This window comes from Ranitomeya imitator, chromosome 3 (assembly GCF_032444005.1).
Source record: "Ranitomeya imitator isolate aRanImi1 chromosome 3, aRanImi1.pri, whole genome shotgun sequence".
Lineage (NCBI taxonomy): Eukaryota > Metazoa > Chordata > Amphibia > Anura > Dendrobatidae > Ranitomeya > Ranitomeya imitator.
In genome coordinates, this window is record NC_091284.1 from 506,256,767 (window position 1) to 506,272,240 (window position 15,474).

A 15,474-nucleotide genomic window follows, 5' to 3' on the forward strand; every position below is an offset into this window, starting at 1 on the left:
AGGGAAGTGGAAGAAAAGTGCAGTTTGTTTTTTACAACAAATTGAGCTGGCAGGTAAACATTTCCTGAAAGGGGTCATCCTTACTAAAGAGGATGTGTCACCAGGTCAGAAGTGACCAATTTTTGCTCTTATTTTATTCCTGCTGCTCCCCGGATTTTTCCATTTTTTGTTTGTTTTTGTAACTTCACCATACAATTCCAGAGATGAGACTTTATATTTTGCATTAACTTTTATATTCTTTACTAAAGGTGTGTGGCTCAAAGAATTTCCTGCAGATGTGGTTTTAGCCCACTTTGCATGGTTACCCTGTGAACAACACCACTTTAGTAAAGACCATAAAATTAACACTAAATAAAAAGGAACTGTATGGTGTATTTAGAAAAAAAAATGCATACCCATGGGAGCAGCGGGAATAAAGTAAGAGCAAAAAGTGCCCACTTTTACCTGAAGACAAGTTCCCTTAAGCCTTCCCTGGTTTTTGCCAGTTCATACCTAGCTTGCTTGGTTTAGAAAGTCAGACAGTATATGCAGACTATATAAAACCAAGACTAGGAGGAATTCAGTTCCACTCATCAATACTCAAAAGTCAAACTGTAGAGAACTTTACTGTAAGAAGCAATAAAGACAAAGACTATGACAAAATATATACATTTGTTTACATCAATCTCATACGGATTTGCCCCTTCTTAGATAATTAGAGTACCTGCATCTTCTTTGAATGTCAAAGAAAAATCTTCATATTTTGAAAGGTCAAATTCTACTCTTGCACGAGCCATCCCTTTATTCTGAAGCATAAAAGGTATAGCTTGGGTAGAGTTTACATACACTCCAGGAAAAAGGAATGAGCCCTGAAAATTATAAAAAGAACAGTTTACAAATCAACAAAAAGAAGTAACAGCAGAGCCTTAGTGCCAATGTAGCCATGCAATATTGTGGCGTTATTTTCAAAATCACAGCAAAAATATGTTGAAGTAACTTCTATAGAGCAAATCTCTGAGTTAATATATAGTCAGTAATGACAACGGGTTACTGACTACTGGTACTTATCCATTCATTTATTATGATTTACTCCCTTCCCCTTTTTTGCTTTTCATGTATTTAACTTTTGGACTATTTTAGCCTATTAAGTTCCTTTTGTATTTTTGCAAATACCTGTTGGAATGGATATATATATATATATATATATATATATATATATATATATATATATATATATATATATATATATATATATATATATATATATATATATATATATATATAACCATGATTTGTAGACAGCTCTCCTATTAATGTCCTGTTTTGCACTATGGTGCTTCTGACATTGTCTAATTTGTGTTTCCTTGTGATTTAATGCTTTTTAACTATTTTAATATTGTTAAATATTTTTATTATATGATTATTTAGGTATATTCACAATTTTTTTAGTCAGTTTATATCTTTATGTATTTATCTATTACATTCTACTTATTTTTAATTTATTATTTATTATGCATTACTTATATAGCGCTATCATATTCTGCAGCGCTTTACACACATTATCATCACTGTCCCCGATGGGGCTCACAATCTAAATTCCCTATCAGTACGTCTTAGGAATGTGGGAGGAAACCGGAGAACCCGGAGGAAACCCACGCAAACACGGAGAGAACATACAAACTCCTTGCAGATGTTGTCCTTGGTGGGATTTGAACCCAGGACCCCAGCACTGCAGTGCTATCCTATGAGATAAGCTCTTCTAAAATCACAATTTATGCATCAATTTCTTCTAGTTAATCATTCAAACATTCAAACTATTTCAAGCCTCCCCTTCCGTTCACAGATATAAGACCATCTGAGCACTAGATCTGGCCTGGGGCTTAGTATTTCTTCATAAGCATTACTCTTGTGACCTGACAAGTTATTTGGATGTTAATAATGCTGCTCTACAAATCTGCTCTTTTCAGGCAATACTTTACTGGTGAATGCTCAGGGTTATCCATGAGGAACAGACACAATTTCAGCTAAATTCCTTTGAACACCAAATTATGTACAAATGCATTTATTTGTCTCAAGCAATCAGAGTGAAATGCGCATCATCGTGTTATTTCTCGAGCACTGCAATATGCACTTTATTTTTGGGCCAAATTATAAGAAATGCCTGATGGGATTTTAGTAAATGTCCAATACATGTCACAATAAATGGAGGCAAAGCTCCTACTTACTACAGAAATGTCCACGTCTGATGGCACGACCAAGCCTCCAATTCTTAGTTCTAAAGACTTTGCATTCCGCACTGATACCTTGACAGGAAAGAGTAATACATGTTATACAATTTACGCCATGCATTACATTGCTTTAGATAAGATACATAGTCAGGGGTGCACATAGAAATCATGGGGCCCTGTCGCAGACGTTCTAACCTCCCCCTGCCCCAGCATGGTTCTCATGTCTGCATGTTAGCAAATTAAATTCTTGACATCGGCATGAAATCGTTTTTTGTACACAAATAAAAAAAATTATAAAAAGCCCTATCCAGTTCCCTATAAAATCTTTACAATAGAGCCTTTAAAAATGGATGACGTACAGGATGGGAAGACAAGGCACACATTTGTTGCCATTTCAGATGCAATATTTTAACCGACTCAATTTACATTTAAAGTAGGAAAAAATTGAATAATAGTACTAAATAGGTCAATATGTTTTACCAGCAAATGCAATACATATATACCTCAATCCTGGTATCAAATTTCATGACTGTCCTTGGTGTGAAGAAGATTGTTAGCGCAGCATGGCCTCCAACAGGGATCACTCCAAGAGATGGAGTAATGGTCATGCCAGGCAAAGGACTAATATCTACAACCTGGAAGGGAGGAGAAACAAAAAAATCATTAATATAAATATTTGTATGAAAAATGACAAAATCTTTTCGACGTGGAGAAAGATTGATACAGTATATGGAGATTAGTGATGAGCGAGTATGCTTGTTACTCGAGTTTTCCGAGCGTGCTCGACTCTCAACCAAGTATTGGCGTTGCTCGGATGCGATGCTCCGATCCCTGCCCCGCATGTTTCGTGGCTGTAATACAGCCAATAAAAATGGCTACAGCTTAACCATGTATGGCAGGCAAACCCTGCATCTTTCTTTAAGCCACTCAACATGCGGAGCAGGGATCTGAGCATCGGCAATACCTGGTTGAGGCTCGAGCATGCTCGGAAAACTCAAGTAACGAGCACACTCGCTCATCACTAATAGATATAGAGATATTTGTATCTATATATGCAATGTCTTGATCAAGTACTCATACCTCTTGAATTTTTCCACATTTTTAAATTGTTTTATATACCATATAAAATCGCAATAAATTCTGTTAAGTTTTTGGGCGCAATGTGAAAAATTGTGGAAACGTTTGAGGGATATGAATACTTTTTGAAGGCAATATATATATATATATATATATATATATATATATATACATTAACGTATTTTAACTGCTATGCTTAGTATAACTTTTACGTAAGTTATAGTTAATTGTTTAGGTGAAGCTTGTACAATTCCAGCTTCTTAATGATATGACTTAAAAAAAAATTAAAAATTGAGAGTCCACAGTGGTTGACACCTTTTAATGGCTAAATGAAAAGATGGTAACAAGTTGCAAGCTTTCGAGAATACTCAAGTCTCTTCATCTGGCATAGTATACGACAAAATCTGAAAAAGAATCTAGTCCAGCATTGAAACGCGTTGTGGAATTAAAAAGCATTTATCTCATCTTGGTCCCAAAAGTTCTTTATTACAGCAGCGCAACGTGATATCGTGTTATCATCCAAACTGGACAATACCAGAATTCTGGCGCTGTTTGCTGTTTATGTCCCCATTAATCAGCTATCTAAACTTGATCATTGACAAGTACTATTATATTAAAACCCAAAGCTGGCACTAATGTCGATAGCATGGGCAGCACTATTGAACAGGCTCTATGATCTTCCTTGTATTGACTTTAGTAATACTACACCCTCATAAGCCTGAACACTATCTGTCTTTCTCAGATCGCCGTATTTTCATCTGCATCTCCTTCCTTGTAAATTCTAGTGACCCACCTTGTTTTATTTTCATACCATTATTACTGAAGTGTGCTAGTCTTTATTGACTATATCACACATTTTACTATAGGCCATTTTATTTTAACAACATTATAGTTCAAACTATGGCACTATGGTTGTTACCCTTCTATAGCTCTGTCACCACTGTGGATGTGATGTGAGGACATGTGACGCTCTATCACCACTGTGGATGTGATGTGGGGACATGTGACACTCTGTCACCACTGTGGATGTGATGTGGGGACATGTGACGCTCTATCACCACTGTAGATGTGATGTGGGGACATGTGATGCTCTATCACCACTGTGGATGTGATGTGGGGACATGTGAAGCTCAGTCACCACTGTGGATGTGATGTGGAGACATGTGACGCTCTATCACCACTGTGGATGTGATGTGCAGACATGTGATGCTCTATCACCACTGTGGATGTGATGTGGGGACATGTGACGCTCTATCACCACTGTGGATGTGATGTGGGGACATGTGACGCTCTATCACCACTGTGGATGTGATGTGAGGACATGTGAAGCTCTATCACCACTGTGGATGTGATGTGGGGACATGTGAAGCTCTTTCACCACTGTAGATGTGATGTGGGGACATGTGATGCTCTATCACCACTGTGGATGTGATGTGAGGACATGTGAAGCTCTATCACCACTGTGGATGTGATGTGGGGACATGTGAAGCTCTTTCACCACTGTAGATGTGATGTGGGGACATGTGATGCTCTATCACCACTGTGGATGTGATGTGGGGACATGTGATGCTCTATCACCACTGTGGATGTGATGTGGGGACATGTGACGCTCTATCACCACTGTGGATGTGATGTGAGGACATGTGAAGCTCTATCACCACTGTGGATGTGATGTGGGGACATGTGAAGCTCTATCACCACTGTAGATGTGATGTGGGGACATGTGAAGCTCTATCACCACTGTGGATGTGATGTGGGGACATGTGAAGCTCTATCACCACTGTAGATGTGATGTGGGGACATGTGAAGCTCTATCACCACTGTGGATGTGATGTGAGGACATGTGAAGCTCTATCACCACTGTGGATGTGATGTGGGGACATGTGAAGCTCTTTCACCACTGTAGATGTGATGTGGGGACATGTGATGCTCTATCACCACTGTGGATGTGATGTGGGGACATGTGAAGCTCTATCACCACTGTAGATGTGATGTGGGGACATGTGAAGCTCTATCACCACTGTGGATGTGGTATGAGGACATGTGACGCTCTGTCACCACTGTGGATGTGATGTGGGGACATGTGACGCTCTATCACCACTGTGGATGTGATGTGGGGACATGTGACGCTCTATCACCACTGTAGATGTGATGTGGGGACATGTGAAGCTCTATCACCACTGTGGATGTGATGTGGGGACATGTGAAGCTCTATCACCACTGTAGATGTGATGTGGGGACATGTGAAGCTCTATCACCACTGTGGATGTGATGTGGGGACATGTGATGCTCTATCACCACTGTGGATGTGGTGTGGAGACATGTGAAGCTCTATCACCACTGTGGATGTGATGTGAGGACATGTGAAGCTCTATCACCACTGTGGATGTGATGTGGGGACATGTGAAGCTCTATCACCACTGTGGATGTGATGTGAGGACATGTGAAGCTCTTTCACCACTGTAGATGTGATGTGGGGACATGTGATGCTCTATCACCACTGTGGATGTGATGTGGGGACATGTGAAGCTCTATCACCACTGTAGATGTGATGTGGGGACATGTGACGCTCTATCACCACTGTGGATGTGATGTGGGGACATGTGACGCTCTATCACCACTGTAGATGTGATGTGGGGACATGTGAAGCTCTATCACCACTGTGGATGTGATGTGGGGACATGTGAAGCTCTATCACCACTGTAGATGTGATGTGGGGACATGTGAAGCTCTATCACCACTGTGGATGTGATGTGAGGACATGTGAAGCTCTATCACCACTGTGGATGTGATGTGGGGACATGTGAAGCTCTTTCACCACTGTAGATGTGATGTGGGGACATGTGATGCTCTATCACCACTGTGGATATGATGTGGAGACATGTGAAGCTCTATCACCACTGTAGATGTGATGTGGGGACATGTGAAGCTCTATCACCACTGTGGATGTGATGTGGGGACATGTGACACTCTATCATCACTGTGGATGTGATGTGGGGACATGTGACGCTCTATCACCACTGTGGATGTGATGTGGGGACATGTGAAGCTCTATCACCACTGTGGATGTGATGTGGGGACATGTGAAGCTCAGTCACCACTGTGGATGTGATGTGGGGACATGTGACGCTCTATCACCACTGTGGATGTGATGTGGGGACATGTGACGCTCTATCATCACTGTAGATGTGATGTGGGGACATGTGAAGCTCTATCACCACTGTGGATGTGATGTGAGGACATGTGAAGCTCTATCACCACTGTGGATGTGATGTGGGGACATGTGAAGCTCCATCACCACTGTGGATGTGATGTGAGGACATGTGAAGCTCTATCACCACTGTGGATGTGATGTGAGGACATGTGAAGCTCTATCACCACTGTGTATGTGATGTGGGGACATGTGAAGCTCTATCACCACTGTGGATGTGATGTGGAGACATGTGAAGCTCTATCACCACTGTAGATGTGATGTGGGGACATGTGAAGCTCTATCACCACTGTGGATGTGATGTGGGGACATGTGACACTCTATCATCACTGTGGATGTGATGTGGGGACATGTGACGCTCTATCACCACTGTGGATGTGATGTGGGGACATGTGAAGCTCTATCACCACTGTGGATGTGATGTGGGGACATGTGAAGCTCAGTCACCACTGTGGATGTGATGTGGGGACATGTGACGCTCTATCACCACTGTGGATGTGATGTGGGGACATGTGACGCTCTATCATCACTGTAGATGTGATGTGGGGACATGTGAAGCTCTATCACCACTGTGGATGTGATGTGAGGACATGTGAAGCTCTATCACCACTGTGGATGTGATGTGGGGACATGTGAAGCTCCATCACCACTGTGGATGTGATGTGAGGACATGTGAAGCTCTATCACCACTGTGGATGTGATGTGAGGACATGTGAAGCTCTATCACCACTGTGGATGTGATGTGGGGACATGTGACACTCTATCACCACTGTGGATGTGATGTGGAGACATATGAAGCTCTATCATCACTGTAGATGTGATGTGGGGACATGTGAAGCTCTATCACCACTGTGGATGTGATGTGGGGCCATGTGAAGCTCTATCACCACTGTGGATGTGATGTGGGGACATGTGAAGCTCTATCACCACTGTAGATGTGATGTGGGGACATGTGATGCTCTATCACCACTGTAGATGTGATGTGGGGACATGTGAAGCTCTATCACCACTGTGGATGTGATGTGGGGACATGTGACACTCTATCATCACTGTGGATGTGATGTGGGGACATGTGACGCTCTATCACCACTGTGGATGTGATGTGGGGACATGTGAAGCTCTATCACCACTGTGGATGTGATGTGGGGACATGGGAAGCTCAGTCACCACTGTGGATGTGATGTGGGGACATGTGACGCTCTATCACCACTGTGGATGTGATGTGGGGACATGTGACGCTCTGTCACCACTGTGGATGTGATGTGGGGACATGTGACGCTCTATCACCACTGAGGATGTGATGTGGGGACATGTGAAGCTCAGTCACCACTGTGGATGTGATGTGGGGACATGTGACGCTCTATCACCACTGTAGATGTGATGTGGGGACATGTGAAGCTCTATCACCACTGTGGATGTGATGTGGTGACATGTGAAGCTCTATCACCACTGTGGATGTGATGTGGGGACATGTGAAGCTCTATCACCACTGTGGATGTGATGTGGGGACATGTGAAGCTCTATCACCACTGTGGATGTGATGTGGAGACATGTGAAGCTCTATCACCACTGTGGATGTGATGTGGGGACATGTGAAGCTCTATCACCACTGTGGATGTGATGTGGGGACATGTGAAGCTCTATCACCACTGTGGATGTGATGTGGAGACATGTGAAGCTCTATCACCACTGTAGGTGTGATGTGGGGACATGTGAAGCTCTATCACCACTGTGGATGTGATGTGGGGACATGTGACGCTCTATCACCACTGTGGATGTGATGTGGAGACATGTGACGCTCTATCACCACTGTGTATGTGATGTGGGGACATGTGACGCTCTATCACCACTGTGGATGTGATGTGGGGACATGTGAAGCTCAGACACCACTGTGGATGTGATGTGGGGACATGTGACGCTCTATCACCACTGTGGATGTGATGTGGGGACATGTGACGCTCTATCACCACTGAGGATGTGATGTGGGGACATGTGAAGCTCTATCACCACTATGGATGTGATGTGGGGACATGTGAAGTTCTATCACCACTGAGGATGTGATGTGGGGACATGTGAAGCTCTATCACCACTGTGGATGTGATGTGGATACATGTGACGCTCTATCACCACTGTGGATGTGATGTGGGGACATGTGACGCTCTATCACCACTGTGGATGTGATGTGGATACATGTGACGCTCTATCACCACTGTGGATGTGCTGCTTTCCCCAGACAGAGGACACTGCTTTGTTATTTCCAATATTACTGACAGCCAATGAGTGTGTTGTGGGCAATGCTGGACACTGAGGCCGGGTGGTGCCAGCTCTGCCCATGAGGTTAGATAATAAAGTACAGGGAGTTGTCACATTTGGTAGAGCTGCAGATAAATAAAGTGGGTGCAGGGAGTGAAGTGAAATTCAGGAGGAACGAACGGCAGAAGCAAAAAACAAAATGTATAGGGGAGTTGTATATCACAAGACAGCACAGATTAACGGGTCGGACAACCTCTTTTATGGTTACCTGAAAGTATGCATGGCTCATTCCAGTGTTCTGAATAATGGCTGTCTTAAAGGTAGATAGGCCAAGCGGAGCATAATGGAAAAGAATTCTTTGCTCTGTAAACTGGACATTTGCCGACCCAATCTGCAAATGAAGGAAAAATCATTAGTGTTTCCAAATCGCCAATTCCAGGCAGTCCTTTTTATTGTAAGCTAAGATAATATACGTATTATCCATGACGCCGGCTCTGATTACCTCTGCAATGCATTTTAGCTTGTGTGTATTTCGCTGTTGTACACACAGATTGAATTCGCCTGTGTCTGGTGAGCCGAATCCTGGGTGCCATACAACTTCACACTCAAGGTCTTCATATGCATCAACAATGCCTAATAGGAATCAATCACAAAGTAAACTGAATATAGTCCTGATCATCAGTAAACAGCAAAATTAATCAGTCTGCAAGGAAATATAAGTATCCAGGGAGAACATCTCATGAAATAAGAACTAAAATTATATTTACTGACAACATGCACCCGGTCCATTGCAAGAACATTTAGCAAAAATATCCAAAAAGGAAAATTATGTTTTTGGCTTAAAATATGACTTGCGCAGAACTTCAGATGCTCCGAACTAAATATACGGTAACAGTTCATGATCTGCAGGAATTCATATGTCACTTATTGTCTGTCTATGTTTACAAGCAGATATCATCACATATTCTGATAGTTAAATGGTTAAAATGCAACATGTATACAAATGCATGTTCACGCACCTCGGAGGTTGTATTAAGGCCATGTGCATGCCCTCATGAGAAGAGAGCACTTAAAGGAGTTGTCTCGTGTTCTTAAATAGACAAAATTGAAATGTCCACCATGTAAAAACAAGCACATATGCAATCTACCTCTTAATCAAAATCTTCTTTGTTATCAAGACCTGAGGGATGATATCATTTTAGCTTGTATCGCTCACTGCCTAGATTATAAGCCACCTTGCAGTTTCAGAGTGGTCGCTGGTTGGCTGGGTATAGACACCTTGCCGCTCTGAAGCAGATTGCTCTGAACTGCCTACATACAGGAGGGCATCACCCACTGCAAAGCAGAAAGTCGGGATGCAGATGAGCAAGCAGTGTGCTTCTGAAAACTAGATATGCAAACACCCCTTTTAAAAAAAGAAGTGTAAAGGTTATATTATGGTATTCACATACACAGTGGCCTCTGAAAGTATACACCCCCTTGGCATTTTTCGTGTTTTGCTATCTCACAACCAGGAATTTCATTGTTATTTTTGAGGGTTTGCATCAGTTCATGTAAAGCACATGCCTACAACTATGAACATTTGGTTTTCTTTTTATTGTGAAGCAAACAACAATTGTATGCATAACTATTCACCCCCTAAAGTCTGTACTTTTTTAGAGCCTCCTTTTGCGGCAATTATAGCTGAAAGTCGCTTTGGATAAGTCTCTATGAGCTTTCCACATCTTATCACTAAGATTTTTGCCCATTCCACATGGCAAAACTACTCCAGCTCTTCAAGTTACATAGTTATCACTGAAGAACAAGAATCTTTAAGTATGACCACAGATTGTCAATCGGATTAAGGTCTGGGCTTTGACTAGGCCACTCTAAAACATTTACATGTTCCCCTTAAACCACTCGAGTGTTGCTTTAACAGTATGTTTTGGGTCATTGTCTTGTTGGAAGGTGAACCTCCATCCCAGTCTTAAATCACTGACAGACTGAAACAGGTTTTGCTCAAGAATATCCCAGTACTTAGAACATTCCATCTTCCAATCAATTCAGACCATTTTCCTGTCCCTGCTGCCAAAAACATCCCTACAGCATGATGCTGCCACCACTATGTTTCACTGTGGGGATGGTGTTCTTAGGGTGATGAGCTGTGTTGATTTGGAGCCAGACATGGCGTAAACCTTGGTGACCAAAAAGTTCAATTTTGGTCTCGTGATCACAGCACCTTCCTCTGTACATTTCAGGAGCCTCCAACATACCTTTTGGCCATCTCAAAACGAGCCTTACAATTTTGGTATGCAAGTAAAGGCTTTTTTCTACCCATTCTTTCATAAAGGCTACTTCTATGGAGTCTACGGCTTATTGTGATTGTATTGACAAATCTCATCTTGTACTTTTCAACAACTTTATCCCTGACTTGTTTGGAGATCTCCTGGGTCTTCGTTATTGGTGCCTCTTGCTTAATGGTGGTGCTGCCTCTGTGGCCTTTTCAGAAAAGGTGTGTATATACTGACAGACCATGTGACACTTAGATTGCACACAGGGGGGGCTTCCTTTCACTAAAGGTACCTTCACACTAAACGATATCGCTAGCGATCCGTGACGTTTCAGCGTCCTGGCTAGCGATATCGTTCAGTTTGACACGCAGCAGCGATCAGAATCCTGCTGTGATGTCGTTGGTCAGGGCTAGAGGGCCAGCACTTTCTTTGGTCGCTGGCTCTCCCGCTGACATCGCTGAATCGGCGTGTGTGACACCGATTCAGCGATGTATTCGCTGGTAACCAGGGTAAACATCAGATTACTAAGCGCAGGGCCGCGCTTAGTAACCCGATGTTTACCCTGGATACCATCCTAAAAGTAAAAAAAACAAACGCTTCATACTTACCTTCCGCTGTCTGTCCTCCGGCGCTGTGCTTTCCTGCACTCACTGTGAGCACAGCAGCCGGAAATAAGAGCGGTGACGTCACCGCTCTGCTTTCCGGCCGCTGTGCTCACAGCCAGTACAGAGAAGCTGAGCGCCGGAGGACAGACAGCGGAAGGTAAGTATGAAGCGTTTGTTTTTTTTACTTTTAGGATGGTATCCAGGGTAAACATCGGGTTTCTAAGCGCGGCCCTGCGCTTAGTAACCCGATGTTTACCCTGGTTACCGGCATCGTTGGTCGCTGGAGAGCGGTCTGTGTGACAGCTCTCCAGCGACGCTGCAGCGATCCGGATCGTTGTCTGGATCGCTGCAGCGTCGTTTAGTGTGAAGGTACCTTAAGCATGTGACTAATGAAGGTAATCACTTGCACAAGAAAATTTTTTGCGCTTCATTGCAAAATGGGTGAATATGTATGCACATGCCAAAATTTTAGCTATTTGATCCCATAAATTTAATTTATGCTTCAATTTTCTCACATCACCAACTTAGACCATTTAGTGCTGATGCATCACACACAAATCATATTGCAAAACTATTTAAACACAGATTGTAATGTAACAAAATAGGTAAAAAGCCAAGGGGCGGTGAATACTTTCACAAGCCATTGTATATCCCAGAATTTAATTATCCATTGTCTTAAAAGTGATTGTGGATCTTTCCCCCACCTGTGCTACCCTACAGTATGCATCCATTGTACTTGTCACTTTTCGCATGTGTGGCGCTTCCACTTGCAATTTACATATCTAGATGCTCACTTTAAATGATATATTCTCAAGCTATATGTGGAAATGTTCTTTTTATGCTGAATTTTATATTAGTGTTTATTTCTCTTAGCATTATTTGTAGTAAAGGATATTAAAAATGCACAATTTTAAGACTAGGAATGAAAAAGTAGCAAATCTCTGCATTATTTCTTCTGTCCGTATCCGTATATGTAAATTGCTGCGAGCTACAGAACAAAACACTATATAGTGATGAAAAGACAACAATGATAAATTATGGAATATACGTACAACTGTGAATAAGAAGATCGGAATTCATTAGTGGAGCTTAAATACAGTATGTCGCTGTCAGAGTCAGAGTCAGCTCATACATAGATTTACATCCTTTTTCTATTATGAAAACTATCATTTGTGAAAAGTAACAATCTGTCGTTCTTTACCTCTCGCAGGACGTATCGAAAAAGCAATTCCCTTTTCAGTTATGATTGGCTTCCAGCTAAATTCAGCGGCATGATTCCTGCGATTATACAATCTTATGGACGATCTAAATCCTGTCTCAGCTAAGAAGTCGTTGTTGGGCTTCAGAACCAGCTCGTGAGAAGACAGCTCAAGGGCAATGGGAACTGCTTTCGCAGTTACTAAGATGTGTCCGATGTGCTTGTTATTCACGGAGTAGGAAATTGACCTGCAAGTCATAATCAGAGCAGTAAGTTTTATTCTGTCTTTTTGGCTTCACAAGGATAGTAATAATATAAGAACAGTCAGCATTATGGTTGGAATACATAAAACATGCTCGTTGGTTTAATTTCTTATCGTTCTGGCAAACAGCCGGTTCACATACAATATATCGCTATTATTCGGGCCATATTTGTTCTTAGTTAGAGCCTTGGGGTCACAGAGCATTGCACCTGGAGACCATGCTAGCCCATAAAGGTGGCTGATGAAAGTATACGTATAAAGACCCCTTCTACTAATAATGAGGAAATAAAGTCCTGGTGATGCCTGCAGTACTAAATAAAATGCTAACAGTAACCAAAAGGTTATTCCCAGAGGTGCAATAGCCATTTATGATGTTAACTGCTTGTCGGACAAGTAAATGAAGAATATCTACAGTAATTGTGAAGCTAAAACTTACAGTAAGTATGTGAGACACATAGGGATATATGTCATTGTTGTTAAATGGATACATTAGAATTGTAATATACCTAAACTATGATGTAATGGCTAATACAATAATAACATCGGAGATAAAAGGATAAGAAATGAGATCAGATTGAACCTTCCTTATTTGTTTAATGCGGTGATAAACTTATACGTCTAAGTTTGAGTAGATAACTATATATTTTAAAAAAATAATCAATAAAAGTTAATTTTTATGGTACTTTTTTTGGGCGGTGAACAATTATTGAGAGCAGAAGGGCCAGCAATCTTCGTCACTGTTGTTACTGATTTTGTAAAGTTGGTGAAGGCATGCACTATCATGAAAGCTAAGAGGTCACTTTCTGTTCCACTTATTTCCCTAAGATGTCAAAGCATTGTTCCTTCTTAATTCAGGCTTTTGGATCTGACACAGCAATTATGTTAGGCTACGTTCACATTAGCGTTGCGCGCCGGTGCGTCGGCGACGCAACGCACGACGCACAAAAAACGCGCGCAAAACGCGCGCAAAAACGCTGCGTTTTGCGACGCGTGCGTCGTTTTTTGACGAAAATCGGACGCATGAAAAATGCAACTTGTTGCATTTTCTTGCGTCCGACGCTAGCGTCGGAAACGACGCACGTGTCGAAAAACGCCACCCAAAAAACGCACGCGTCCCCTATGTTAAACATAGGGGCGCGTCGCCGCTGCGTCGCCGCTGCGTCGCCGACGCAACAGCGACGCACATTAGCGGAACGCTAATGTGAACGTAGACTTAGTAGACCGGTGTGAGCAGTGAAGGTGCCAGCCGCTGGGACAGGCCGGTGACTCATAATGGGAGCTTGTCAGGAGCTTTAGGGTCGCCACAGAAAAAACATTGTTGGTTAGGATAGTAAAAAAAACAAGTTCAAATACATAATCATGGATGCAACTGGATATTTAATTTCTGAGTAAACTGAATTATGAATCTTTATGAAAATGAAACTATGAGTGCTGTGAGCATGGTCTGATTCCTGGAAAGTGCACAGATTCCTCATGCAAGGCCACCTCAAGAACTTAAATGGGTTGTCCACTACTCAGACAATCCCTTTGTAAAAACGATATTCCACAATGTAACACAAACATCGAAAGGAAGTGAGAGCGCAGGAGCCCATTTGCGACTGTTGATTGGCTACAGGGTTCACATGACATAACAATGCTACACGAGCATTGACAGACTTGGTGCCGACATTGCTAGAATTGTGCCGGTATGGGAGGTGAGTATAAGATGTTTTTGCATTACATTAAGCAATGAAGTACATAAGAAGGTGTTATCCGAGCAATGGGCAACCTGTTTAATTGATGTCCATTTTACGTTACTCAATGAGCTGCACTGCAAAAACATCAATCAAGCCCAAGGCGGTAGTGCTAGGTGGAAAATAAAATGGGGGATTGGGCAGAAGTTTGGAATAGTTTCACCTTCGATACACTTCCACCTTCATTTAGATTCAAACTTGAGTTTCTCTTTTCTTAGCATATCTTTTCAACGATGACAGTATTTTGAACTTTCCTTTTACTACGCTACTCCAGAATGAAACTTGGTTTCCCGAAAGCTCAAGAAAGGTTCCCATTAGGCCTCAATTTGAAAATCAGGTGTACAAAGTCTATTTAGAACCTCAGGAGCATAGTTCCAGTACAACAGCAGGCATTATATGGTGTCTAACAACAGGAATCAAGTCACTATGTACAACAGAAAGTGCAGGGCATTTAGACTTCCACTCACCACCTGGGTCAAGACATTGGCTGCACCACCGATCATTAGGGTTTGAAAGCTGTATTTGGAGATAACCTTTATCACTGACTACCAGCTAATAGATGTTTATTGTATCAGTAAGCATCAAGAACTCCAAGTTACTATTGTAGCTTGGATAATTAATATGGGTAGGTTTTACGTTTTCTTGTTATTTGTATGTA

At 42.1% G+C, this 15,474-nt stretch overlaps 1 protein-coding gene across 1 annotated transcript in view; it reads right to left on the minus strand.

Moving 5' to 3' along the window:
• CFAP47 (cilia and flagella associated protein 47) overlaps positions 1–15,474 on the minus strand; it is an 874,184-nt gene that overhangs the window by 771,833 nt on the left and 86,877 nt on the right. Inside the window, exons 16-21 of the mRNA XM_069757658.1 lie at positions 12,825–13,069; positions 9,251–9,381; positions 9,017–9,139; positions 2,711–2,842; positions 2,205–2,282; positions 704–848 (exon numbers count right to left, since the gene is read on the minus strand). Of these exons, the coding sequence (XP_069613759.1) occupies positions 704–848; positions 2,205–2,282; positions 2,711–2,842; positions 9,017–9,139; positions 9,251–9,381; positions 12,825–13,069 (854 nt within the window). The remainder of the gene's footprint in view (positions 1–703; positions 849–2,204; positions 2,283–2,710; positions 2,843–9,016; positions 9,140–9,250; positions 9,382–12,824; positions 13,070–15,474) is intronic.